General features: G+C 44.1%; 1 protein-coding gene across 3 annotated transcripts in view; it reads left to right on the forward strand.

The window, feature by feature from the left end:
- The window catches only part of SYTL4 (synaptotagmin like 4), a 640,358-nt gene that overhangs the window by 537,673 nt on the left and 77,410 nt on the right, over positions 1 to 25,275 (forward strand). For all 3 annotated transcript variants that reach the window (XM_086918791.1, XM_086918790.1, XM_086918792.1), the window contains 3 exons: positions 2,098 to 2,188; positions 2,316 to 2,419; positions 20,598 to 20,681. In XM_086918791.1, the coding sequence (XP_086774917.1) occupies positions 2,098 to 2,188; positions 2,316 to 2,419; positions 20,598 to 20,681 (279 nt within the window). The remainder of the gene's footprint in view (positions 1 to 2,097; positions 2,189 to 2,315; positions 2,420 to 20,597; positions 20,682 to 25,275) is intronic.

Here is a 25,275-nt window from a genome sequence, read left to right on the forward strand (position 1 = left end):
GTGAGTCTCCCCTGCAAGATCTCCGGTATCCACTGCAGATTATGCAAGAGAGATTGCATGCTTTAATCAAGAAGCTTTTCTCATCTTTTGAGGATAGTCCACTTCATTCATTGAAGCCTCCTGGTAAGACTCAAGGGCATCTTTGCATTCAAGCTTCTATTTTTCAAGCAAAGTGTCAACGCAAATTATTTGATGAGCTTGTGATTCCATGCCTACAGAATTGGTACACCCTCATTGCTCTAAGTAGGGACTTCCCTTTTTTTTATTGCTACTGCTATATTCAGATTGTGGTCAAATATGATGCTTGAGATGTCTACCTGGTTTTGATTTAGGGGTGCAGTACACAATTAAAGAGTGATAGCTTACTTTCACCTTGTGTACCTGATTTCAGGCTGCTTTTAGTGCCCACAGTCCTCATTTCTGTTTGTGTGAAACAATTGTGCTTAGCAAGCTCCCCGTGCAGTTGTGATTTCAGCAGCACTCTTATGGTTGTTGATGGCTCTCTGAACTCTCCTTGTCAGTGTAGTGGCATAGTACAAAATTATGCCCCCCCTGCAGAATGTGGTGAGGGGCCCCAGATTTATTAGGCCCTTGGGCTGTATGGGAGTCCCACTGAAGGTTAAGGGGGCCTCTGCACCACTGTGCATTACGCCCCTCTGTCATTGGTGTTCTCATATTCTCTGCATGCACAGTAGTGGTCCTGCTTAGTCTTCTGACTTAAAAGCGTTTGCCATCTTTGTGCAGACTGGTTAATCTCTCCATTCAAATCTTGCTCAACAGTGGGTCTCTTTCCCAGTTGGCCCTTTTGCTTATTAGTAGTTTCTTTGTAGTTAATACTAACCTCCGCTGCATTCAATCCTAGTCAGCCCCAGTTTGTAGCAATGTCAGCTGGTCCTCATTCTTGTGCATATTGTATTTGAATTTTAGTTTTTGTTTAAGGGGTGTGTAGCAGTAAATCCAGGAACATTGTGTGGTTTAGCTGCTTCCCTCTCCTCGCTATGTCACTTAAAAGGATATTGTTTATTCATTTTCATTTATCAAAAGAGCATTCGAAAAGTTATTCAGGACTGCTGTATTTTCACTAAATGTTTTTTAACACAATGGATCAGTCGTAGAGCCAGGTCTTGAGGTCCTTCCTGAATTGGGTAAACGATGCACATTGCCCGAGGTGGAGGGGCAGGGTGTTCAAGGTCTCAGCTGTGAGGTAGAAGAAGAATCTTCTTCCGGTTCTGGTAGGTAGGAGAAGGATCTTCCTCCAGTTCTGGTCTTGTGGATCCATGGGAGGGAGGCCAAGGCGAATTTGACGGAGCGGAGTTGTCAGGCGGGTATGTGGAATGTTAGACTGTGGTTTAGATATTCTGGTCCTGCGTGATGGAGAGCTTTGTAGGCATGTGTGAGGTTGGAGGCGATTCTCTTTTTGATTGGGAGCCAGTGGAGTTGTCGGGGTTTTGTGTTATGTGGCTGCTGCGGGGAATGTCGACGACTGCTGCTTTTTGGACGTTCTGTAGCTTCCTGAACTCTTTCTGGGTGACGCCGGCGTAGAGTGCATTGCCGTAGTCAAGTCTGCTGGTGATGAGTGTGTTGGTAACCCTCTTTCTGGATTCTGTGGGGATCTATCTGAATGTCTTTCGAAGCAGGCAGAGCCTGTGGAAGTAGGATGAGGATACTGCGTTGATTTGGTGGTTCATTGTCAGAGAGGAGTCCAGCATGATGCAGAAATTGCGTGTGTGGTCAGTAGTGATGGGAAGGGTTCCTAGTGCATCAGACCACCAGGACTCGTTCCCAGGCTGAGGAGGCGGATCCCAGGATGAGTACTTCGGTCTTGTCCAAGTTGTGCTTGAGGCAGCTGTCTTTCATCAAGGTAGAAACGGCCTCCATTCCGCTGTGAAAGTTGATTCTGGCAAATGTGGGTTTGTTGTTGAGCTGATAATCATAAAATTTTAAGATTTCCATACTTAGTGTTCAGCTATGGTAGTCTGAGTAAAGAATTATATTGAGTCCATAGTTCCATTTGATTATTTTAACATATAATTTTATGTAATTGTCAGTATCAAAAACTGTATCAACTCTTTGTAATCTGAATTTTATTTCACCCAGGAAACCCGCTATGGACACCGCAGTGGAGGGTCAGCCGATGAAAATGAAATGATATTTAAAAGAAATCCCCAAAAAGTCCTGAAACCTTCTGGTAAGAAGAATCAGCTTTCACTATGACCGTTAACCTCATTTATGCCTTTCAAACCCAGGTTCCATTTAAGATATTGTTCATGTGCTTGAGAAGAATGTTTTTTAACCCCAATTTGTCTGCTTTTCAGATTACAGCAAGTCTGTGATCGATCTGCGGCCTGAAGATCTCGGGAGCGAAGGCAGCTCCATGGGTGATCGAAGCAAGTCTGTCCCAGGACTTAATGATGCTATGGTTTGTGTTTAATCCTCTGCATGTTTACTCACTGATATCCCTTAGTTGAAAAAGGAGTACATTTCAAAATTGCTACTTTCAACATGTGCAATGTTTTAATTACCATTCCAGATAAGCAACTCTACTTATTCCTTGGGAAATCATGTGCTGCTTCATTTACTTTTTCTAATTCCATAGGGTTACATTTATATGGAGATAAATCGGTTTTTTAAGGTTCTAAATCCTTAACAACTGAAACTTATTTATTGCCAAAAAGCTTTCAGTATTTACCCTTCACCCTGTGAAACGACTAAAGGCAGCAACACATGCTGCACCATTTTTGGGCCGACCAGAGTTCAGCTCTTCCAATGGGAAGCCTTCCAGCCCCAGTCTGCAATCCAAATTCCTCTTTCTGCACTGTTGGCTTGTGTGTCCTCCTCTAAAAATGGCACTTTCTCTTCACTAATAGTGGCTTCATCATCTAATGATTCCTCTCGGACAGAAAATTCACTGCCCGAATCTTGGACTTCCTCCACTGCCTCAGATGCAAAGTCAGTCTCACAATCATGGCCAGAGGAATGTGTGAAAGGCAAACCAGCAACTTGCAGAGCGGTCAACCTGCAGTTAGCCATAATCCTTATTAATAAAGTAACACAACAATAACCAACATTGTGTAAAATAAGTAATAAACACAGTGTGGCTTTATCAAACAGAAAATAAGACTACTGACCTATTTCAAACTGGAAGGAAAAGTCAATCAATTCAAAGCACACAAAGACCTATATACTCAAAAACAACACCACTCACTTGCCAGAGGCAGCTAGTCTCAGGATTACCTGCACCTATTCTGCACAGACACAGCAAGCACCAACAATATCCCACTAGAAAGGAAAAACAGAAGATTAAACACAAAACGGCACAATACATACCTGTTGTGAAAAAAAACATATCTTGTACAGATCCAAAGAGAATTTTTACACACAATAAAACAGAAATTAAATATGCTGTAACTATTAAACCATTTGAAAAAACACATTCATGCAGGGCAATGATACTGATTTGAAGTAAACTGTACAAAAAATATTTTCTTACCAAACACATGCAACTACACAAACTGCAGATCTACTAGTCCCGAAATCACAAGCAGGAGTCACTGATCCAGCGGCGTACCAGCAACTGTTACTCCAATAACATATACTCACCTGGGCCCATAAACACACACACACACACACACACACACACACACACACACACACACACACACACACACACACACACACACACACACACACACACACACACACAGTTGAGTAATACCGCTGGGGTTAAAGTTTTATGTATTCCAAATTCAAGATTAGTTACCTCTTATTCCCAACTAACCTTTCATGGATCAAAAAGGTCTTTCCTCTGGTCGATAGACCATTAGTTGAACTAGTTGTTGGTGAAATGACATAAATGTATCTACTTATATTAAGATGAAATGACCACAGACTCTGGAACAATGTAACAACTTGATCTACATTAATTTTATGGGAACCACTTTCAAAGTACAGTATAGAAACCGTCACTCATAGGAAGGAAGACTCAATCAATCATCAAACACTTACTTTGTACCTTGCAATTACTTATGCTCAGAAAGGAGAGAACAGAGAGAGAAAAATACATCTGCAAATTCACAAAGTTATAATTACCTAGCATGGTGTAAAGACCAGCACCCTAGCCAAAGGGCTGTAAGGGTCCCCAGGGATAGATCAGGCGAAAAAGGCTTCAGGACAGGTTTCAAGACAGGATAGATGACCTCTCTAGCACTGACGCTTGCGTCGCACCCCTCTCTGACACACTCTTCCTCCTCGAGATTCTTCTGCGATCTTCTTTCTAATTCAATTATGTTAAAATAGATGGTTCTGCATTTGATTCTTTATCAGCATCTCTCGTTATTCCAACAGCATCCCGAGCTCTACAGCATTCAGCAAATCTCCGTCTGACTAACTAAGACTACCTAAATTATATCCTTCGTAATTCATGTACCACCCATTAAAGTTTCAATATCGTAAAATACTAATTCTGATTGGTCCGATAAGGGGGAAGATCTTCACACCATGCTTTCATCTCAATCTTTTCAGTTAGCTCTTTGTTAACAAACCCATCCCCTTAATTTGTATTCATATTTTATTTTCCCACCGTCATTCACATTACATTGGTAACAAATGTATTTATTAGAACCAATGGTCTTATTCATTCAGGTTCTTTGTTGCCGGTTCCCAGGCTTCAGGCAGACTGTGTCCTTGTCCTCTTCTTAACCTACTCGTCAATCTTCCGGGCTGACTCTCAGCTGTCATGCGCAAAACCCACGTCTCTCTGCTCCTTTCAGACATAACCAAGAGGCCCAAAGGCGCACTAGTGATAAAGTCAGAAAACAGATAGTTACTTTAGAAAATAAATGGTTTCACTGTATACCACCCATCTCTACTCTAACCCTCTTTATTTATTAATATTCTCCCTGCATTATCATTAGTAAAATAGCTCAATTTAGTTTTAGCTATGCGGGTGCTATGCATGCAAGTCTTCAAGGCCAACATTATGCCCCCATAATGGAGAGCGACCCTTGCCCAAGCGGCTACTCCCCGATACATAAATATAAAGCTCCCTGGTGTCTAGTGGCTTTCTGCCTCCCTTAGAGGGCACCTGGACCTAAAAGTATGGCCTATCTGACTCGGGGGGGGGGGGGTGAAAATGGGCAAGAGTATGCCAAAAGTATGCCAGTGGTGGGGAGCGACCCACTCCCCAAATAAAAAAACAAAATCCCTGATGGCTAGTGGGTGCATTGCTGCTGCGTGACCGTGACCCCACCTGCGATCACACAGCCGGAATACGGTGTAAAGACACCGGGGAAAGGGAAAAACGTTACTTTCCCCGATGCTTCTCTGCCCTCCCTGATCCCTCCTTGAAGGAATTCGCACCTTCCTCCTTGGACGCACTGGAAGCAAATGGCTTACAGCCCATCCCCGGCCTGTTTTGAAGACGCTGCTGTCATCTGATCGCCTGGGGAGAGGGCATGGGTGGCAGCTGAAGCACTTCTGCTGCCATCCTTGGTGGGGGCATGCTGCAAGGTATGCCAAGACTTGGGTCCCTTGATCACTTCAAGCTAACCGGGCTAATGAGGGTTGTTTACCTAAAAGCAGTCCCAGGATGCTTGTTTCTGGTCCATGGAAGACCTGCTTGGCGGTTCGGACTGAACTGTTCAACATGAGGTGAAGGGTCAAAACTGATTTGCATATGTCTGGGTCTGAATTGGGATGGCAAAGTGAGCTGTAGAACCAGATCTGTTACTGGGGGTGAGTGTCTGAAAAGTTTCAGTGCTCTGTCCATCATCTCCTTGTGTTTTCGCACGGGGGAATGCCATTGCTAGGGAGCTAGGACGGCTTGGAGCCGTCCTCAGCACACACCCACTGCGGCTGGGGACAACTCCAAGCCATTCTCAGCATGGAGTGGGTTAATATGTGAAACCATCTTCAGGACAATGCTTAGAGTAAATAATGTAAACCTCTTTGTTTATCTACATAGAAATGAAGAATAAAAATGTTTACGTACATATATACGTCTGGAACAATTCAGTGGATACCAATGCACCTGTGTGTTACACATGTAAATATATACAGCAATTTATTTATGTGAGCAGCCAGTCAGCCAGACTCCAAAATAACCAATATTCTGTGAAGTTTTACCAACAGTGTCACACCGAACAAACATGAGTGGGCTGAGTTTTAATGAGGGCAAATCTGTGCTTACATAAATGATAATTATAAAGCCTGTGGAAATTTGACAGTAACTAAATATATATATATATATGTATGTATAAATATATATCAGTCATTTGGTAAAAGAAAATTACATGTAGTCACCAAAAAACATAGAACTCATTTGAGATAACTCACTGTTTCTTTGGGAGGGTACTCAATATTGAAATTAGCACAAAAAAAAGGGAGTGTAATCAGTGTTTTGTATCCTGCTTAAAAAAAGGAGGGGGGCTTGAACATAAATTTTGTAAAGTGGCCATATTGCTTACTGAAGTCTGGAGGAATGGATTAGTCATTCAAAAATGCAGTTCCACAGCACTGCTCTTGGATAACCGGCAAAGGCAAATTGAACGGGCCGCACATAGATTATTATGAAGGCGGGTTCAAATTTTGCTAACAACTAGACTGCAGTTACAAAACCAAACGTGTGGCAATGTTGGAGCTCAACAGATTGTATGTTTTGTTGTTTAAGAATTAATAGGTCGCAATGGGAAAATATATATATAAAGAAGCTGTATGGGGAAGTGTTTGTGAATATGTACCTCCTCTAAAAATTAATATTATAAAAACATAAAATAAACTATTCTTTTGCTAAGAACTATACTGTGACTTGAAGATCATTAACATGAACATCTTAAAGTGGTAAGGGCATTCACAATAAGACATTGGAAAATGAAGATGATGAATTAAATCCAGTGCCATAAACGCCTATGGCTATAGTATACAAATGTACCACATCCTTATTGAAATAATTTAGTACGAAATAAACAGAGCCCACAATTAGAGTAGCACTTAAGGCACCCCTACAGGTCGAAAAAAAATTGCGTCAGTGAGACAGGTTTATGTCATGACACACACACATTGTCCATGTTCACCCACGACAACAAAAATCATCATCAAGGATCAAGACATCATTACAGGTAAGGCACTCAGGGTAGGGATGCACGCCCGTCACTATGCAACGGGCGTTTCCATTCAAGCAATCGGTCATTTTGCGAATGAAGCCATTCAGGTGCATAAGACTTAAAAATGATCTGATGCAAATAGTTGAAAATATGAGGTGCACAAGGGTAATTAGGCTGGGGAGGTGAGATAAGCCTCACTGATTGTATAATATCCTCAAATTGAGATACACCACCAATGCTGCAGATCAATAATCTCTACCACTTATCTCACAGTCCAGTAACAGAACCACTGGGGCAAAACTCCCCCGAGACATCCAACATAAGGAGAGACAGACCTCCGTGATCTGCCAAACTATCACCCCAGATAGTGTCCCAGTCCGTCTCAGTGCTGTGCATCAGTAGAGATTCCTGATTGGTACAATTTGTTTTCGATACTGCACAGACCGCAAGCAAAGCGTACATGTAGAGTGTTCTTTTCAACACGTGTGCTCTGCTTTCAGATCTCTTGAAGAAGCTGGCCTTTATTACTGTTTGAAATACTTTACCTTGTAGGCTATTTCTAAAAGTTCTATTAGGAGTTTGCCTCTTTTGCAAAATAAGATGGTGACTATTGATCATGCCCTTAGTTGATACAACAGCCCCCTGGAGACAGTGCTCGTTCATGTGTAGTCTTGTCTAGGAACTGATAGGCCTAGCTCATCATTTGTACTCTTTTCATAGCTATCCGAGATCGTTCAGTGGAAGCTTTCCACCCTTTTTCACTTGGCAACGGGTCCTTTTGCTCTGTGAAAGACCATCTCTCTTGCATGGTTTCCTGCCACTGTGAGGTGAGCTCCCCAGTCAGTTATCAGCATTGGCGGTTTCCAGCACATGCTTTTCTTATTGTGACCAGCTTAGGACTGTAGAAGATCTGGACACATTTATGAAGCCCTACTTCCGTGCATTCTAGCAGACTGGGAGCTTTTCAGGATAGTACTTCGCACGAAAAACCTTCTACATTCCCACCAGACACATTTCTAAAGTTAATAACAGTTTTGGATGGCAATGTTATTTTGGTCATAGGATTACTTTCATTGTTGAAAAAGAATGCCTACTGAGGCTAACTGAGCAATGGTTGATTATGTGGTGCCGCCAACTCATACAGTACCAAGTTATCCATTTTTTTTCTGAGGCTGGGCTATATCTAGCGTTCCGACTGTGATGAGACTATCCCCGGATTTGGCTTCACCCGGGCACAAACATAGGCTAGGGTAGTCTGTATAATTGTATATGATTGGCAGTCTGGAGATTTTGAGCGAGATAGTGTCTGCCTTCTGTGGGTGGGCAGAGGCCCTAGAAAAGAATCTGCATTTGTGGCGTGCCCAGAGGTTGGATGTATCCGGAACAGTGTTAACCTCGAATTACATGGCATGTGTCCCAGGGACGAGGCTCAAAACCCCATTTCAAAAGACAGTCCAATAAGAAAGGATTCATCAATGCGAGTTCTAAAGCGCTAGTCAGAAAACCCATGGCTGTTTATACTAAAATCCAAAAGTTACAATACTGAAATGCAGCAGTTTTCCCATTTTAATGCATAAAACAAATGTTATTAAAGCTGTCAGTAATAAGAACAAACGTGGAATAATAGGCAACATCAGTAATAGACTCAATATGAAGCAAAATCAGTACGAAATCAGTCGGTAGCACAGGAAAGGTCCCTGGTTTACCTCCATATTCCTATAGCGATTTTCTCCAAAAGAAAGCATTAGAACTGGAAACTCGTGTTGTGGACAAAGAATTGTATTTTCAACAAATCAAATTACAGATTTATAAATCATCACATAACCCTATCTCTTTAGTACTAACCCATAAACTGCAGTGAACCATTTTGAATAAATGCAATGGAGTGTGCAAGTTAAAGGTGCTTAGAAATATGTTATAGTAGGTCCTCTAGCAGGCTTTTGTTTGAGGAACAGTGTCATTCAGAAATAAACATGTTCGAGGCATGTGGGCTCCTGAATTCATATCTGTGCATAGATCGCCGCCTAGTGTTGGGTCCGGATGATTGCACATTGTTGTCCTGGAAGGGTCTTCGAATTATCACGAGATAGGTGGCTCCTCCCCTGGACTACAGTGCGCATGGGCATCGACTCCATCCTCAGATTGTTTTTTTCCGCCATTGGGTTCGGATGTGTTCGGTTCCCTCTTGTCGGAATCGATAGTAAAAACTTTCCTTGGGACCAAAAGGTCTCTAGTCTCACGTCAGTATTGTCTTGCGTTCGGCTTAACTACTTTCCTCGACTCCGAGCCGAACTCTATACTTCCGCGTGCTTTCGGCGCGGAAGGCCTTGTCGACGCTCCAGACTAATCGACCATTTATCATAGACCGAAGTCCATTCAAAAGATGTCCGGTGTGTAACTCGAAGTACCCACACATCGACGTCCACCCGGTGTGCAACAAGTGCCTGTCGCCGGACCACGATGAGGCCAAGTGTATTGCCTGTTCGAGATTCCGGTCCAAGAAGACACTCAAGCTCCGTCGAGCTGCACGCCTGGAGGCCCAGCATTCTGCGCCGGCGCCTACGGACATTTTTGATGCTGGGGAGGTCGAGGATGAAGATATCCAGGATGGCTCAGAATCAAACCCCGCGTCGGATGTCGAGGACGACTACGACGCTGAAGCCGAAACTTTCGAAGAAGTCGTCGAGGAGGTAGGAGACGACGACGGGGCCCTAGGGGCCATGGAGTATAGCTCAGACGAGGAGCTTCCTCAAACTGACTCTGGGGACATGCCACTCAATAAGGCCCAGGTCGAGGGATCGCCTTCAGGTCTTACCCAAGACCTTGATTTAAGTTCCTCGGCCCTGCCTGCGGGCCCGGCCACGGACATTGGTACCGAGTCACTCCCGGTGAAAGTAAAACCGAAAGTGAAACCCATGGTCTCGACGCCAGATACTGCGCAGGGGCAGATATCGAAACCGAAAGTCCGCATCCCATTGGTCGGACCGAAGACTTCGGAGGCCTTGGCGCCGAAGAAACCTAAGATGGCCGTCGAGCCAAAGGGCCAAGTCAAGTTGGCCGAGCCTAAGACTGCCGCGTCGAAGACTAAAGTGAAGGGCTCCGACGCGGGCGCATCGGCGCCGAAGTCGGTCGACGCCGGCAAGAATCGGGGCAAACACAAGAAGGCTGTCGACGACCCCAAGAAGTCTCTTGGAGACCCAAAGAAACGGCCCGATGGCCCGATGACCCGAAGGTCCTCTCTGCTCCGCTTCCACGCGACAAGGCCAAGGGTGCTGTGCCGAGTGTGTCGACTCCGAAGGTGGCCTCGAAGGACTCCACTCCGAAACCGTCCTCGAAGGATTCCGTTGAACCGGCACGTCCATCGGCCTCGTTCACAAAAAAGGTCACGGAGTCCCTGCAGCGCATAAGGGACGGCACCGCCGAAGTCGAGCCAAGAGACACTCCGACTTCTAAGCCTCTGGAGAAACCGGTGAAGGCGTCCACGCCAATCCTTTTTACCTTGCCGCCTAAGACGGCGCCGAAGGCTTTCGCTGCTAAACCCGGGGCCAGCGTTCCAGAGAAGGTATCTTCGACGCTGAAGGCATCGTTGGTGGTCCATGGCCCGCGGCCTCGACAACCTTTTGGAGGAAGAGCGTCAAGAACATTTCATCGACGCCGAAACGGGTAGGCTTTCCCTATTGAAGAGGAAAATCACCCCTGAACCCCACTTGGAGTCGTACAAAATCCCCCGAAAGAGGAAGATGGACTCTGCTGGTACGCCAGCCTTGGTGGAGCCCTTATCACCACATGCTCACGCCGTCTCGCCCATTTACTCAGACGTGGACGTTGCTGAGGGCGAGGACGAGGACGAGGACGAATATAGCTATCCAGTATACACAGACCAGGAGGATGTCACTGAACCCTGGTCTGCAAGTGGTGAGCCTGGAGAACCACATTCAGGGCAGGACCCTCAACTGTTCTCTGCTAAAACTTCACCTACTGAGGACTCTGCTGCTTTCAATGCTCTCATTGAACGGGCAGCAGCCAATCACAATGTCCAGCTGCATGCTGACCCTGTGGACGTAGACTTCCTATTTGACACCTTTTCAGTGTCTGAAAAGACTGTAAAAACACTGCCAATTCTTAAAGGGGTTTTGAAGCACGCTACTGAGGTCTTCAAGGAACCCACCAGAGCCAGAGCTGTCAACCCAAGGATTGACAAGAAGTACAAGGCTGCTCCTACTGATCCAACTTATATTAAAGGACCGTTGCCTCTGGACTCCCTGGTCGTCTCCAATGCCCAGAAGAGGGCCAATTCGCAGACTACGGGTGATGCTCCTCCCCCAGACAAAGAATCCAAGGTCTTTGAGGCTTCTGGGAAGAGGGTAGCAGCACAAGCAGCCAACATATGGCGCATCTCAAACACACAGGCGCTATTGGCGCGTTACCCTTTTGCAACACCTACCTGATCAATATAAGGAAGGGGCCGAGATGCTAATTCAGGAGGGGAAGCTCATCTCCAACGCCTCCGTTAAGTGCGCTCTGGACGCAGCAGACACGGCTGCGCGGGCCATTAACACCAGTGTTATGCTCCGGAGACATGCCTGGCTCAGAATCTCTGGCTTCAAGCCAGACATCCAAACCACCATACTGAACCAAACAGTCAACCCAGATCACCTGTTTGGCCCGGAGGTTGACACCACCCTAGAAAAAATGAAGAAAGACACTGATACTGCGAAATCAATGGGTGCCTTGCAGTCCCACCAGTTTCGGGGTGGGTCCTTTCGTCGCTCCAATGCCAGAGGCACCTCAAGGGGTCAGCTTTCACAATCCGCGCAGTTTTACAAGGGCAACACCCAGACTACTTATGCCAACAAGAGTTGAGGTGGCTACCGCGGCAACAGCGCCAAGGGCAGAGGACGTGGCAACAACAGCTCCAGGTCCTCTACCGCCAACAAACAGTGACGCACCGTCACTGCCCCCCGACCACACAACACCGGTCGGGGGGAGACTCCAGCAGTTCCTGCCCGTGTGGAAGTCCATCACCACAGACAGGTGAGTCAGAAAGCTTATCCAATTTGGTTATTGTCTGGAGTTAACATCCACTCCCCCCAACATACCCCCAAGGAACCGTCCTATGTCGGACGTGCACTTGCACTTATTGCAGCAGGAGGTCAATGTCATGCTGCAAAAAGGGGCAATAGAGCTCGCACCCATACAGGAAAGAGGCACAGGAGTTTACTCTCTGTACTTCCTCATTCCAAAAAAGGACGGATCCCTCAGGCCCATCTTGGACCTCAGGCCCAACAACTTGTACATCCTGTCGGAGCACTTCCATATGCTAACTCTGCAGCAAGTGCTCCCACTGCTCCAACAGGGGGACTTTCTCGCAACTTTGGACCTGAAGGATGCGTACTTTCATATTCCACTGCATCCTTCACACAGGAAATACATCAGGTTCACCATCCAAAACCAGCACTACCAATTCAGGGTTTTGCCTTTCGGGGTCACCACGGCACCCAGGGTGTTCACAAAATGCCTGGTGACAGTAGCGGCACATCTCAGAAGACAAAACATTCACGTCTACCCCTATCTGGACGACTGGCTTATCCAAGCGAAGTCAGCCCAGCAGTGTGCCGCCCACGTGTCCCACACCATTCACCTTCTGCACGATCTGGGATTCTCACTGAATTACCCAAAATCACACCTTCAGCCCGCCCATATACAGCAGTATCTGGGTGCGACGATAGACACTCTGGCGGCCACAGCACAGCCGAATTCAGTGAGAGTGAACAGCATCCAATCGCTTATCAAAAAGTTCAGACCTCAACACTCGCTTCCAGCAAGAGTGTTCATGTAGTTGATAGGCATGATGGCCTCCTGCATTTCCATTGTCCCGCACGCGAGACTACATGTGCGTCCGCTTCAGGAGTGCTTGGCACGTCAGTGGACTCAGGCTCACAACCAATTGAAAGACCTAGTGTTGGTGAGCAGTCGAGCATACAACTCTCTGCATTGGTGGAATCCACGAAACCTTTGCAAGGGCCGACCGTTCCAGGAGCCTGTGCCACAGATTATCCTGACGACGGACGCTTCTCTCCAGGGATGGGGAGCGCACGTACTCCATTACACTGTGCAGGGACTATGGGCACAGCAACAGGGGAAGATGCACATCAATGTTCTAGAACTGATGGCAATCTTCATGGCACTAAAAGCATTCAAGGTACATCTGTGCAACAAGGTCGTGTTGATCCGGACGGACAACATGACAGCAATGTACTACATTCAAAATCAGGGAGGAACCCACTCTCCGCAGCTGTCTCATCTGGCTCAGAGCATGTGGAAGTGGGCCATTCAGAGGAACATCTTCCTCATGGCAGAGCACCTCCCGGGCAAGGACAATCAGATGGCGGACCTGCTCAGCAGGCACAGCCACCAAATGCACGAGTGGGAGATACATCCATCAGTACTCCAACCGTACTTCCAACAGTGGGGTCATCCAGAGATAGACCTGTTCGCCACAAAGGAGAACGCAAAATGCCAAAGCTTCGCCGCCAGGTTCCCACACCCACTGTCGCAGGGCAATGCGATATGGATGAACTGGTCAGGCAGATTTGCGTACGCTTTCCCCCCAGCACCTCTGATACCGCTGGTGGCACGCAAGCTCAGGCAGCACTCGATGACTCTCATCCTGGTTGCTCCAACGTGGGCTCGCCAACCATGGTACACCACGTTTCTAGAACTGTCCGTGGTACCGCATCAGAGGCTACATCTCACACCCCGCCTTCTGACGCAGAGCCATGGAGACATTCAGCACCCAGATCCACAACAGCTCAACCTGGCGATCTGGCTCCTGAGGTCTTAGAGTTTGGCTACCTGCACTTACCTGCCGACTGTATGGACATCATTCGGGAGGCAAGAAAGCCCACCACTAGAGCCTGCTATGCAGCAAAATGGAAGCGTTTGTCATTTATTGTGCAGACCACAACATTAACCCGCTGGATGCTTCTATTCAGAACATCATCTGTTACCTTTTCCATCTGTACAAGTGTAATTTGGCCTATGCTTCCATTCGCATTCACCTATCTGCAATGGCCGCTTACCTCCAAAATAGGCAGCACCTCTCCCTCTTCAGGGTGCCCGCCATTAAAGCTTTTCTGGAAGGGCTCAAACGAGTCATTCCTCCACGGACTCCACCAGCTCCTGAGTGGAACCTCAATGTAGTCCTTACCAGGCTGATGGGTCCTCCCTTTGAACCACTGCATTCCTGCGAAATTCAGTTCTTAACGTGGAAAGTGGCTTTCCTCATAGCAATTACATCGCTACGGAGGGTTAGTGAGTTGCAAGCCCTCACTATCCAAGAGCCTTTTATTCAGATCCATTCCAACAGGGTAGTGCTGCGCACCAACCCTAAGTTTCTGCCCAAGGTTGTGTCTCAGTTTCACATCAACCAAACAATCAAATTACCTGTTTTCTTTCAAAATCCAGAGTCACTGGCGGAGCGGATGCTCCATACCCTTGAGGTTAAACGGGCTCTGATGTATTACATCGATAGGACCAGGGATTTTAGGAAAACTAAACAACTCTTTGTCGCCTTTGCACCACACCACAAAGGTAACCCTATTTCCAAGGCTGGTATTGCTAGGTGGATCGTTAAATGTGTCCAGATCTGCTATCTAAAAGCAAAACGCACTCTTACCATTCCGCCAAGAGCCCACTCCACCAGGAAGTTAGGGGCCTCTATGGCATTCCTTGGAAACATTCCTTTGGAAGACATATGTAGAGCAGCCACATGGTCTACCACACACACATTTACTAAGCATTACTGTGTTGATGTGCACTCCAAACAGCAGGCAGCTGTAGGGCAGGCTGTTCTCAAAACACCTTTTCAAACTGCTGTAGCTGGCACAGGCGGCCGCCGCTAATGGAGGGACTGCTATGCACAGATATGAATTCAGCAGCCCACATGCCTCGAACCGAATATGCTACTTACCAGTATGCATCTGTTCTTGGCATGTAGGGCTGCTGACATTCATATCGCCCGCCCTCCTCCCCGGCGCCTGTAGCAGCTGCAGAATTCACACATACTTCTAGCATGGTCATCATTCACTGAGTTTCACTCCATCTTGGCCACAATGGCTAAAAACAATCTGAGGATGGAGTCGATGTCCATTCGCACTTTAGTCCAGGGGAGGAGCCACCTATCTCGTGATACTTCGAAGACTCTTCCAGGACAACAATGTGCAATCATCCGGACCCAACACTAGGCGGCGATCTATGCACAGATATGAATGACAGCAGCCCTACATGCCAAGAACAGATGCATACTGGTAAGTAGCATATTCGATCCACATCTTGCTTATCTACGTGCTGCAGAAATTCAAACCGAGAATAAACCTAATGTTGTGGCATCAAATTGGAGCAAAAGGGAATTGAGGTCTAATTGAGTCTTAGTTAGAATAACCCATATCATATCAGTATACACATGCACATTCAAGTGTAGAATAATTACTCAATACAATATTAATATTGCACATTTTGAATACAGCACAAAAAAGCGTATTCAATTTCCCCAACTGATGATTTTACCATCACTAAAACTCCAAACTATCTACAATACAGTATGCATCACACTCAGTCTTTTGTGTTTCCCAATATTTTAGCTGATTTTAGACTCCGTGTCTGGTATCTTCTTAAACTCCATCTTGTACTTTTTACTCTTGGTTGTCTTTCTTTCGACACCTGCGATGCAGACCGTATTTACTAATGATTAATTCATAATATATAAACAGCGGAAATATTTTAACAAATGAAAACAATGTATGGGAAGGGAGTTAGTATGACCCTCAGCATGCCGCCTCCCAATCTGTCAAGGCTCTCACCAACCTTCCTAAAGCCCTTTCCAATCTCACCAAACAAGAAACCCATTGAGTCCGAGAAGGTGTATTCTCCAAACGTTTTAACATCACAAGAAATGCTACCAATATTGTGTACATATAAATTCATAAATATTTATCGCGCTTTATATTGGATCCCTGTTAAACTCAAATTTTCCCGTTTTTAATGTATTTAGGTGAATGCGGATATGTTTGGGTGGCCACAACATTGTTTAAATGCTCTTTTCTTATGTACATGCTTTCAGATATAGATTAAACTAGAGATAATGTATCAAACAAATATTGTGCAAAAGTATCCCGAATTCTGCGTAAATTGATCAATTGTATGGTACGGGGTAGAGGTGCTGTCCTGCAGGGGTTATGCACACACCTCTATAAATATTATCTTAATTTGTCATTTTTTTTTAGTACTAGGATCTGCAGTTCCCTTGTTACAATTTTTGACATGCATTAATAAGCTTACCGTTATCCAGAAATAAGGTACAGTACTCTTTCACCTTCAAGACTCTACAGACTCGGCCCTCCTTCTCAAGAAAAATGTCTTGTGTAAGACGGTTTTGCATAATCATCCTGCACATAGCAATTAATGTGCTATTTATCTGGGTTAATGCAGCTGTAGTGTTGGAAGCAAAGCAATCTACAAGCGTAGATAAACTTGAAATTTTCTTTTCATTTGTAGCCATGCCAATAGATAGAATCATAGCTCCCAACACATCGAGCCCAGTTTATCCAAATCATTTCATTTACTTGAAAATCCCTCTGAAACACCAAACACCAAAGCAACGACAAGCAATATCAAGGCAGATTAAAATAAGCAGCCACCAATATGACATGTGAAGCCTCTCCTTACTTTTGGATAAACCTGAATGAGCAACATGAACCAAATCTATCAAATCTTTCCTGAGACTTGATGGAGGAATCAACCTCGTCCCACGAAACAACAAATCATTAATAACTGATAATTCACTGCGTACCGTCTAAAAAGGCTTAGTCAAAGCAGAACCTTCTTTGCTTTTGATCCAACCATTTTTCATCGAAGACTTAACTTCACGTAAAGTCATCATTTTCCAATTCTTCTGACCATTTTTTTCAGATAGAAATTCATAATCAACAGCACAAACCAACTCATCATCTAACTCAGAATGTTCATCTTCCAAATCTCTATTAGAAACTAAACGTGGGAACATCCGCTACAGCATTATCAACACCCGGAATATATTGAACTCCAAAGCTATATTCTTGTAGACCAATAACCCATTTTGATATTCTCCCAGATACAAGATCCAAACCTTTCTTACAAAAAATTTCCACTAAGGGTTTATGATCCGTATGGACATCAAAGTCTAGACCCCAAAGAATTTTTTTTAGCTTTCTCACTGCCCAGAACACTGCCAATGCTTCCCTCTCTACAACAGAATAACGAGTTTCAGCATCTCTCAAACTTCTAGACAGTTCTGCGTAATGTTTTCTAACGCTTGTGCTTCAAAATCACACATCACGTTGAGGAAAGCTTTAGAGAGTGAAGTTGAAGTAAAAATGAGCTTTGCGCAAAGACAATTCTGAAGTTTATGCCACACACACATCGCTTTAGGAGAAATTCTTCAAGGCTGATAAAATATTCACACTCAAGCGCTTAAACTGTTCGCAGGTCAGAAATCAAATAAAGCGCTTGAGTACACAGCATATAAGTAAAAGCTGACAGTTTCTTTCAAGCTTTATACAGGCAAAACTCTACGAGTGTGAAATATAAAAGTGGTATTTCAAAATCAGTTTCTACTCACGAAAATCACAGTCAATGTTGTTGATGTTGAAATTTTGATGTTAATATAATCAAGTGATGATAGTATCAAATGCTGCTTGTCAGTTAAGAGAGGATTGACTTTACTCCTTGTTGGTTCTTCTCCTTACAAAAACTTATGTTGGGATCTTTTCATAAAATATCCATATATTCCTTTTAAGAGTTTCCGATGCCGACTACGCCAGTGAAGTATCTTCATTAATAAATCCAAGATACAGAAAGGTATATTAAGTGAAGTTTAATCCAGGAATATAAGATCCCATCCACATGCAATGCCAGCAGACATCAACTGGCTGAAATTAGAACTTTCCTATGTCAACCTAATGCCTGACATAGCTAATGACATCTTTAATGTTCTATTAAAGATACAGTGTTAAATGTCACACAGTCGTTCCACACACATAATAAATTCCCCTTAGTATTTGCTCTTCACCAATCAGAAATTATCCACTAACAATATAATTCCTTTCACACTGACTCTTTCTAGCAAACTCCATTGACCTAACTCCTGTAAATTCATGACGCATCATACATAATTCACCCTTTCTCTCATGCTCCATTCCTAATCTCGGATGCAAATTAAAATTTTTGTTTCTTCAACCTCAGTCTGTCCTGTAATCTTGCACTCATCATTAAAGTCTCTCAAGATGTTCACACTCTTTCAAAATATTCTTTAACAAACTTGTGCTCCCCTTAACTTAAACTACAAACAATACCCTGTTTCAGTCGGTTTCGTATTCAAGTTAGGTTGTGCAACCAATTACAAATATTTAGTATAGGCAATAGGTAGAAGAAACAGGAAACAGTGAAGGGTTGAAGTGCAAAAGATAAACAGACCGAAACTCTTGATAATTAAATATACTACATTCCCAAAGAATGCTTTACTCTAACATTTTTCCTAAGACGGGCTTCATTGTTTTTCTGCATCTCGTGAAACTTTTTATTGTTACATTCTGGGCTAAATATCATTAGGTTGGACATGTATTTTTTCTGGCTTAGCTCTTTTGGTCAGGCCTGTCTCCTTTCTTGTGCAATCCCATACCTCTTCTTTCATAGTATGTCTTAAATCAAGAGACCGGTCATATTTTGTAAGAACTGGAAACAACTGAATTCTTAATTCTTGTGATTTTTTAAAATTTCTTTATTTTAAATACTGAATCCTCATCTCTAGTTTTAAATGCCATCATCCAGTGAGCAATAAATCGTGCAATTCAGCTCTGCCAAGTAGATTAATATGACCTGAATCACTCAATATGAATCATTGACTGTTCTCCATTTACCTTATTTTAACTGATTATTTGACCTGATTAGTAATCTGTTTATGGCCGATTCCTATAATTTGGACTTCTTTTCCATTGAGAGGGAGGTTTGGAACCTCCATGGAATGAACTATGGAGGAGGTAGCACCAGTATCAATCAGAAATTAATGATACAGGCCGACCATTACCATGGCCCTCTATGGTCTGCCTCTAGGACTGCGCACAGCATGCAACCCTCCACCACCCCCTTAGGCCAATCTTTGTGAATTTTTTGGATGCGATGAAAACATGAGAAAATCTTTGCTATAAATGAAGGGATTCTGTTAATACTGTGGATTGTATAGCATCTTTTTTCCCGTGTTTTGCTGCAACACTGGAGCTATGGGCATGTTCGTATGGAACAGTCCCTGATTTAGCAAGTTCTGCATAGCAGTCTGTTGGATGGGGGTAGCGAATTGTGGTTGCATCTGATTTACATTTCGCTGTATCTGAAAAGCAACATTATGCAGAATTTGATCTGTGTTCTGTCTACATTTGCACTTCCAGTCATTTGTCTGACTCATTATCTATTGAAGATAAAACGTTTACCCATTCTAATGTCCTCTCTTTAGGCCCTCTTCTGATGAGCCCACTTTGAGTCCATCCACTTACTTTTATATAGCCATGACATCATTTGAAAGCACTGACCTACTACATGAATATTCAGCCCTACTGACCAAATGTCAACCTGAGTAGTCAGAATGAATTAGTTGCATAAACAACAGTGAACCATTGTCAATGAAGGCAGTACCACGTGCCAGCAGTAGATCCTTGGAAATATGTTATGTAGGACGCTCTACCAGGCTCTCTTTAAGAACAGTGTCATTAAAAAAATAAACAAATCTCCAACTTGCTGAACTATGTGCCACAGAAATGCAAACCGAGAATAAACATGATACAATGATATCCATTCGGGACAAGATAGCATTGAGACCTAACTGAGGTCTAGTTAGTATAAGCGAGGAAAACACTACTTTACAATTCATAGCGGATTTGTTTTAGATACATTAGCTTAATTACTGGGTATCCTTTAATTAGATTGTAGATTAATTGCTTAGAACGCTAATAACAATGCACATTTTGAAAAAAACACACAAAGCTTCATCACTTTCTTTCCTCTCTGCTCTCTCATTCGGGAGGGGTCCTCCCTCTTATGCATGTAAGCTTCCTGTTGCATCCAATTATGTCATTCCATTTCCCTATAAACCATGGCCGGTTGTTGAAGTCGTTTTTTTGTGCATCTCTGCATAGGAGCAGAAAAACCAGCATGCCCCACCAGCAAGACTATGCTTTTTTCCCCCCTGCCATGCCATGTTATCTGTTGGTGAACCCATATTATTACTCCTAGGAAGGTACTTTTCCCTAAAAAGAAGTGCGTATTTGAATTCCTAAAATGTGGGGGTGCTATGTCATTAAAATAGTCCTCTTAGTCTGGCCTTCTGGCCAGTGGGGAGGGGCAAGTACGTATTATGAATCCTGTAGTGTATTTGATGCCTGCTTACATAGTTTGTGTCTTCCTATCAAGGATGAAGAGGAAGATATTGACAGCCTGGTACAGATCCACCGCCAGACCGCCAAGAGGAGCAGCTTGCGCAGCGGCACATCCTCGGTAAGTCTATAAAAAGATCCTATGAATATGGGCAATCAGGAAGGGCTGCATATACAGAGCAGGGAGAATTACGTCTTCACGACTTAAACCCCTACCTGATGTTTTTCAACCTCATGATTAATAAAGTAAAAAACCTGCTTCTTCAACTGTCGGGGTCTCCTCTTGACCCTTGCCGCCTAAAAATTTCTGTTTAGCACCAGATGCTTTTGCGAAACATCTTTTAACTATTTTTAAGGAAATGTCTTCCTCTGGTATCTTTCCCACTAAGTGGAAATTAGCTTCCACTCTTAAAAATGCCTAATATGGGTAACACGATAAATATAGTTAACGCCCTATTTACAGACTTCCTTTTTCTGAATACGGAAATCCCTGGCTTTGTAGAGACGCATTGACATTTCAACCCAACTCAGGATGAGTTCAGAAGTCATCTTAGTATCGAATTGGCTTTGATCACAGCATCAGAGCAGGTAAGGCGGACAGTAGATGCTGGGGTAAACACTGCATTGGTATTTTTGGACCTTTCCCCAGTATTTGATCTTGTCAGCCACAATACGCTACTAGATCGTCTTGACTCAATAAGCATTAAGGGCTGTGCATTGTCACTGCTTAAACATTCCTAGCTGATCGTGAAAAATGTGTTGCATTGACCGATTTTAAATCGCTGACCTTCACACTTCCTTGCACCGTCCCCCAGATATCAACACTGAGCCTGACTCTTTGTAACATTTACACGCCCCATTGACAAAAATGATCCAGTTCTTGGGGTTCTCGGCTATATTCTATGGCAACGATATATAAACTATAGTATCAGTAGCCAGTAACCCCTCGGATACTGCCACGCGCTTTCAGAACTGTTTGCTCCAAGTCTGGCATTGGATGGCTTCCAATTGTTTGAAGCTTAACTCCAAGAAAACGGAGGTCCTTTTGAGTGTCACAATAATGCTATCACCTCAGCTGCATTCTTTTCACTGAAACTTCTCAGCAAGGTTTTCCCTTTCATCCCTCAGAATCTACAAAAAAGATAACTACAGCCCTTGTTATTTCTAAGGTCGACTACTGTAACAGCCTATTTTTTAATATCAGAAATAAGTGTCTCACAAAAATCCAGAATGTGCAAAACGCGTCCGCCCGATTGATTCTGGGTATCCCCAAGCATTAATTTGCCACTCCAGCGCTTAGATGGCTACACTGGTGTACGGTGAAGAAACGTATTGACTTTACGGCCCTGTGGCTCACCTTTAAAGCAGTGCATGCCATCAGCCGGATTTATTTAAAAGCAACTTTCAGCATTCTATTCCAGCTTGGACGCTGGGGTCTCCCTTAGCTCACAACCTCGTAGTGCCCAAATTCTAAAAATCTTTATGGGTTGACAGAAGTTTTCTGGTGGGAACCACCAAACTCCTGAGTTCCCTACGGCTTGAATTAAAAAAGGAAACTCAATTGTTAGCATTCAGGAAAGCACTAAAAACCTGGCTTTCCAATCTATAACCTTCACTGTTAGGTTTCTATGATCTCTTCTCTGAGCGATCGCCTAGATACCCTTGGTCATTAGTCAAGCTGTACAAATATCCTTTTCATTTAATTTCTTGTAATTTAAAAGACATCCATTTAGATTCAACAAATGTTGTTTTCATTCTCATGGTGCCATACCATGGTTTGCAACCATCACTAATTCAGCCAGATTTTTAATTTGCCATCCAATGCAATGAGTCCTCAATTGGTTTTTCACACTTGATAACAATCCCTGCACAAAAGCAGCACGTTTAGCTTCCTGAATAATCTCCAGCTGACTGGCAAAGTCCAAATACCTTTGAAACATGTCATTGAGCAGGTCTAAATCTGCTCACGATTCACCTTTGTTCTGCTTGCAGTTAGAAATCTTAGTCCAGTCAGTTTTCACTAGGCACACATCTGCAATCCAGTTCAACAAGGCATGTTTTGCTGTGTTTAAGGTTCCATCGTTCCTGGGGTCCTTTCTCAGCTAACTTGACTTCTCAACCAATGTGTCTCTCACCTCACTGGACACCACCAGACACGCTAATTGATTTAGGTCCATTCAAATGAGCCTGTACACATCAATCGCACTTTTCAATTCTTTGAGGAACTCGGTAGGGATTTCTCTAATGTTAGGAAACTGCTTCTTTATGGTCAGTGAACCACAGTGACTATCCTGAGAGGCAGGCTAATCTCCTTATGGAAGGAGAGTGTCAGAAACTGGTAAAGAGAGGTCTTCTTCGTTTGCTGTTCTTAGCCAGTCAGTCTTCAGTTAAATGGCTTTGGGTTATAGAGAGGCTGTATTCCCAGGAATCCCTACACCCAACCAGGACAATATCTCCTCTCCGTGTGGACACCTCCAAAAGAATGAAGTCCAAGTCATGTCTAATTATTTGTGCACCCCCTTCTAGCGTTTTATTGTCAGTTGCACTGTCAGTTGTTTGCAGTGTTTGTTTGTGCATTATCTTGAGAAATAGGGTTACTGGTTGATGAGGTGTGAGCTCTGGTCAAGCAGCAACCACAAGCTTGTCAGGGTAAGGCACAAGCAAACCCCAAATTAGCCTGTGCTCAATCCCCTGGTTGTTTAGCACAGAGCAGTCAGACTTAACTTGGAGGCAATGTGTAAAGTGTTTATGCAGCACTTCAAACATTAACACAATAAAAACACAACACAAAAAGGATCCCACACAGAGTTAGAAAAATAGAGCAGAATTTAATAAATAAAACAAGGCCAAAACGAAAACTTTCCAATCAGTAGAACCTGAAATAAGAATTTGTAAAGATTTTCGTTTTTGTGTTTTTTTACAGTTTTATATAGCGCGAACTTGACCCGAATCGCGTATCCGAGCACTCTACATAGCACCCGTTGCATTACATGAGAACACATTTTTTTTTTTTTGTCACAGGGAGATTAAGTGATTTGTCCAGAATCACAGGATGTTCAGAGTCTTTGCCGAGACTCAAACCGAGTTCCCCAGATTTTTGGTCGACCACCCTAGCCGTTAGGCCAACTCCCCTCCCCAAATTAGCACCAGAACGCACAGCGCCAATTTTTGATAGCTGGTCTCACAGGACTGGGTCAAAGTCACGTGTTCTGGCAGACTGCAATGGGAGCATAGTTCAGCTACAGTCCGCAAACTAGGCCCCTGAAGTTTGACCGTCACAAGACTGCGCTAAAAGCCTTGTTCGCGTTTGAGAGGGCCACAAGGAGTGCGTTGTGGGAGGCTGTCTGCCTAGTAAGAAGAGCAGGCCGGGTGTCGCGGACCGGCAGACTGCAGCTTCAGGTTAGCGGTCTTCTGCAAACGGTCAATGCTGAGTGCAAAGTGAAGAGTCAAGCTGGCGGCACTTCACGTAGAATTGTGGTGCAAACAGTGAGATCTTGGTGCAAATAGGCCCGTTCGCAATGAGCCCAAAAGCTTGATTTATGCTTGCTTAGCCACACAAATGGTCCAGGACATGAGGGGCACCACCAGGAACACGCTGCTGCTGGGTCCAGCGGTTGATTCAGGATGTTAGGAAACCTTTTATGTCCAAGAGGCGGAGATCAGGAGGCCAGCAAACTAGCACTCTGAGTTACTTTGGTGTCCTGGGTTTAAGATGACGTTCCAATTCCAGTTCTTCTTCCTCAGGCAAGAGGCAGCAGGTCAGTACAGGAGGGAAGCAGTGCCATTAGAGAAGTCCTCTTACCTGGCAGAGTATCCACAGCCCCAGACGTGAACTGAGAGTTAGTGTCTGAGGGCCAGAATTTATAATCACTTGTGTCTGTGAAGAGCTCAGAGGCCATGCCTTCCTGACTCCAGGGGGTATGGAGCCCTTTGTGTGGAGACAGTACACAGCCGAGCTCCATCCTCCACCCTGCCAGTGATGGCCCATCCAGTCGCACCTAAGCTTTCCGTTGTGTGTGTCTGTGTAAGAGGAATACGCAAAGCCCATCTCTCACTGACATCACACAGTCATGTGAAACAGAGACAGGCTTCAAACACCAAATGGCAAAGGCAAGAAAATGCGAACTTTCTAAAAGTGGCATTTTCAAAATTGCTATTTAAATCAGACTTTAGGATTTTAAATTGAGGTTCCAGAGACACCACACATACACTGGTCACCTATTCCCATTTGTAATTACATTCATGAAATGTAAAACGGTAACTCCAATGTTATTCTATGGGAGAGGAAGGCCTTGCAATGGTGAAAAACAAAAGTAGCAGTTTTTCACTACCAGAACATGTAACACGTAAAACTACATGTCCAACATTTTAAATACACTGCATCCTGCCCTCTTGGCTGTCAGGGCCTACCCTCTGGGTTACTTATATGTATTACAAAGGAAGGTTTGAGTCTTTGAAAAGGTTTAATTTACCAGGTCGACCTGCAGTTTAAAAAGATGCATAGATAGGTTGCATTACGTAAGTGGGTGACACTATCAGAGCTGCAGGCATACTAGTAACACTTGGTTTGCAGGCCCTGTGCACAGGTAATGCCACTTTGACAGGTATTTGTAAGTAAATTAAATATGCCAATAAAGCATAAGCCAATGTTACCATGTTTTAAGCAGAGTGCACAAGCACTTAAGCACTGGTTAGCAGTGGTAAAGTGTGCAGAC

The sequence above is a fragment of the Lissotriton vulgaris genome, chromosome 4_1 (assembly GCF_964263255.1).
Source record: "Lissotriton vulgaris chromosome 4_1, aLisVul1.2, whole genome shotgun sequence".
In the NCBI taxonomy this organism is placed as follows: domain Eukaryota; kingdom Metazoa; phylum Chordata; class Amphibia; order Caudata; family Salamandridae; genus Lissotriton; species Lissotriton vulgaris.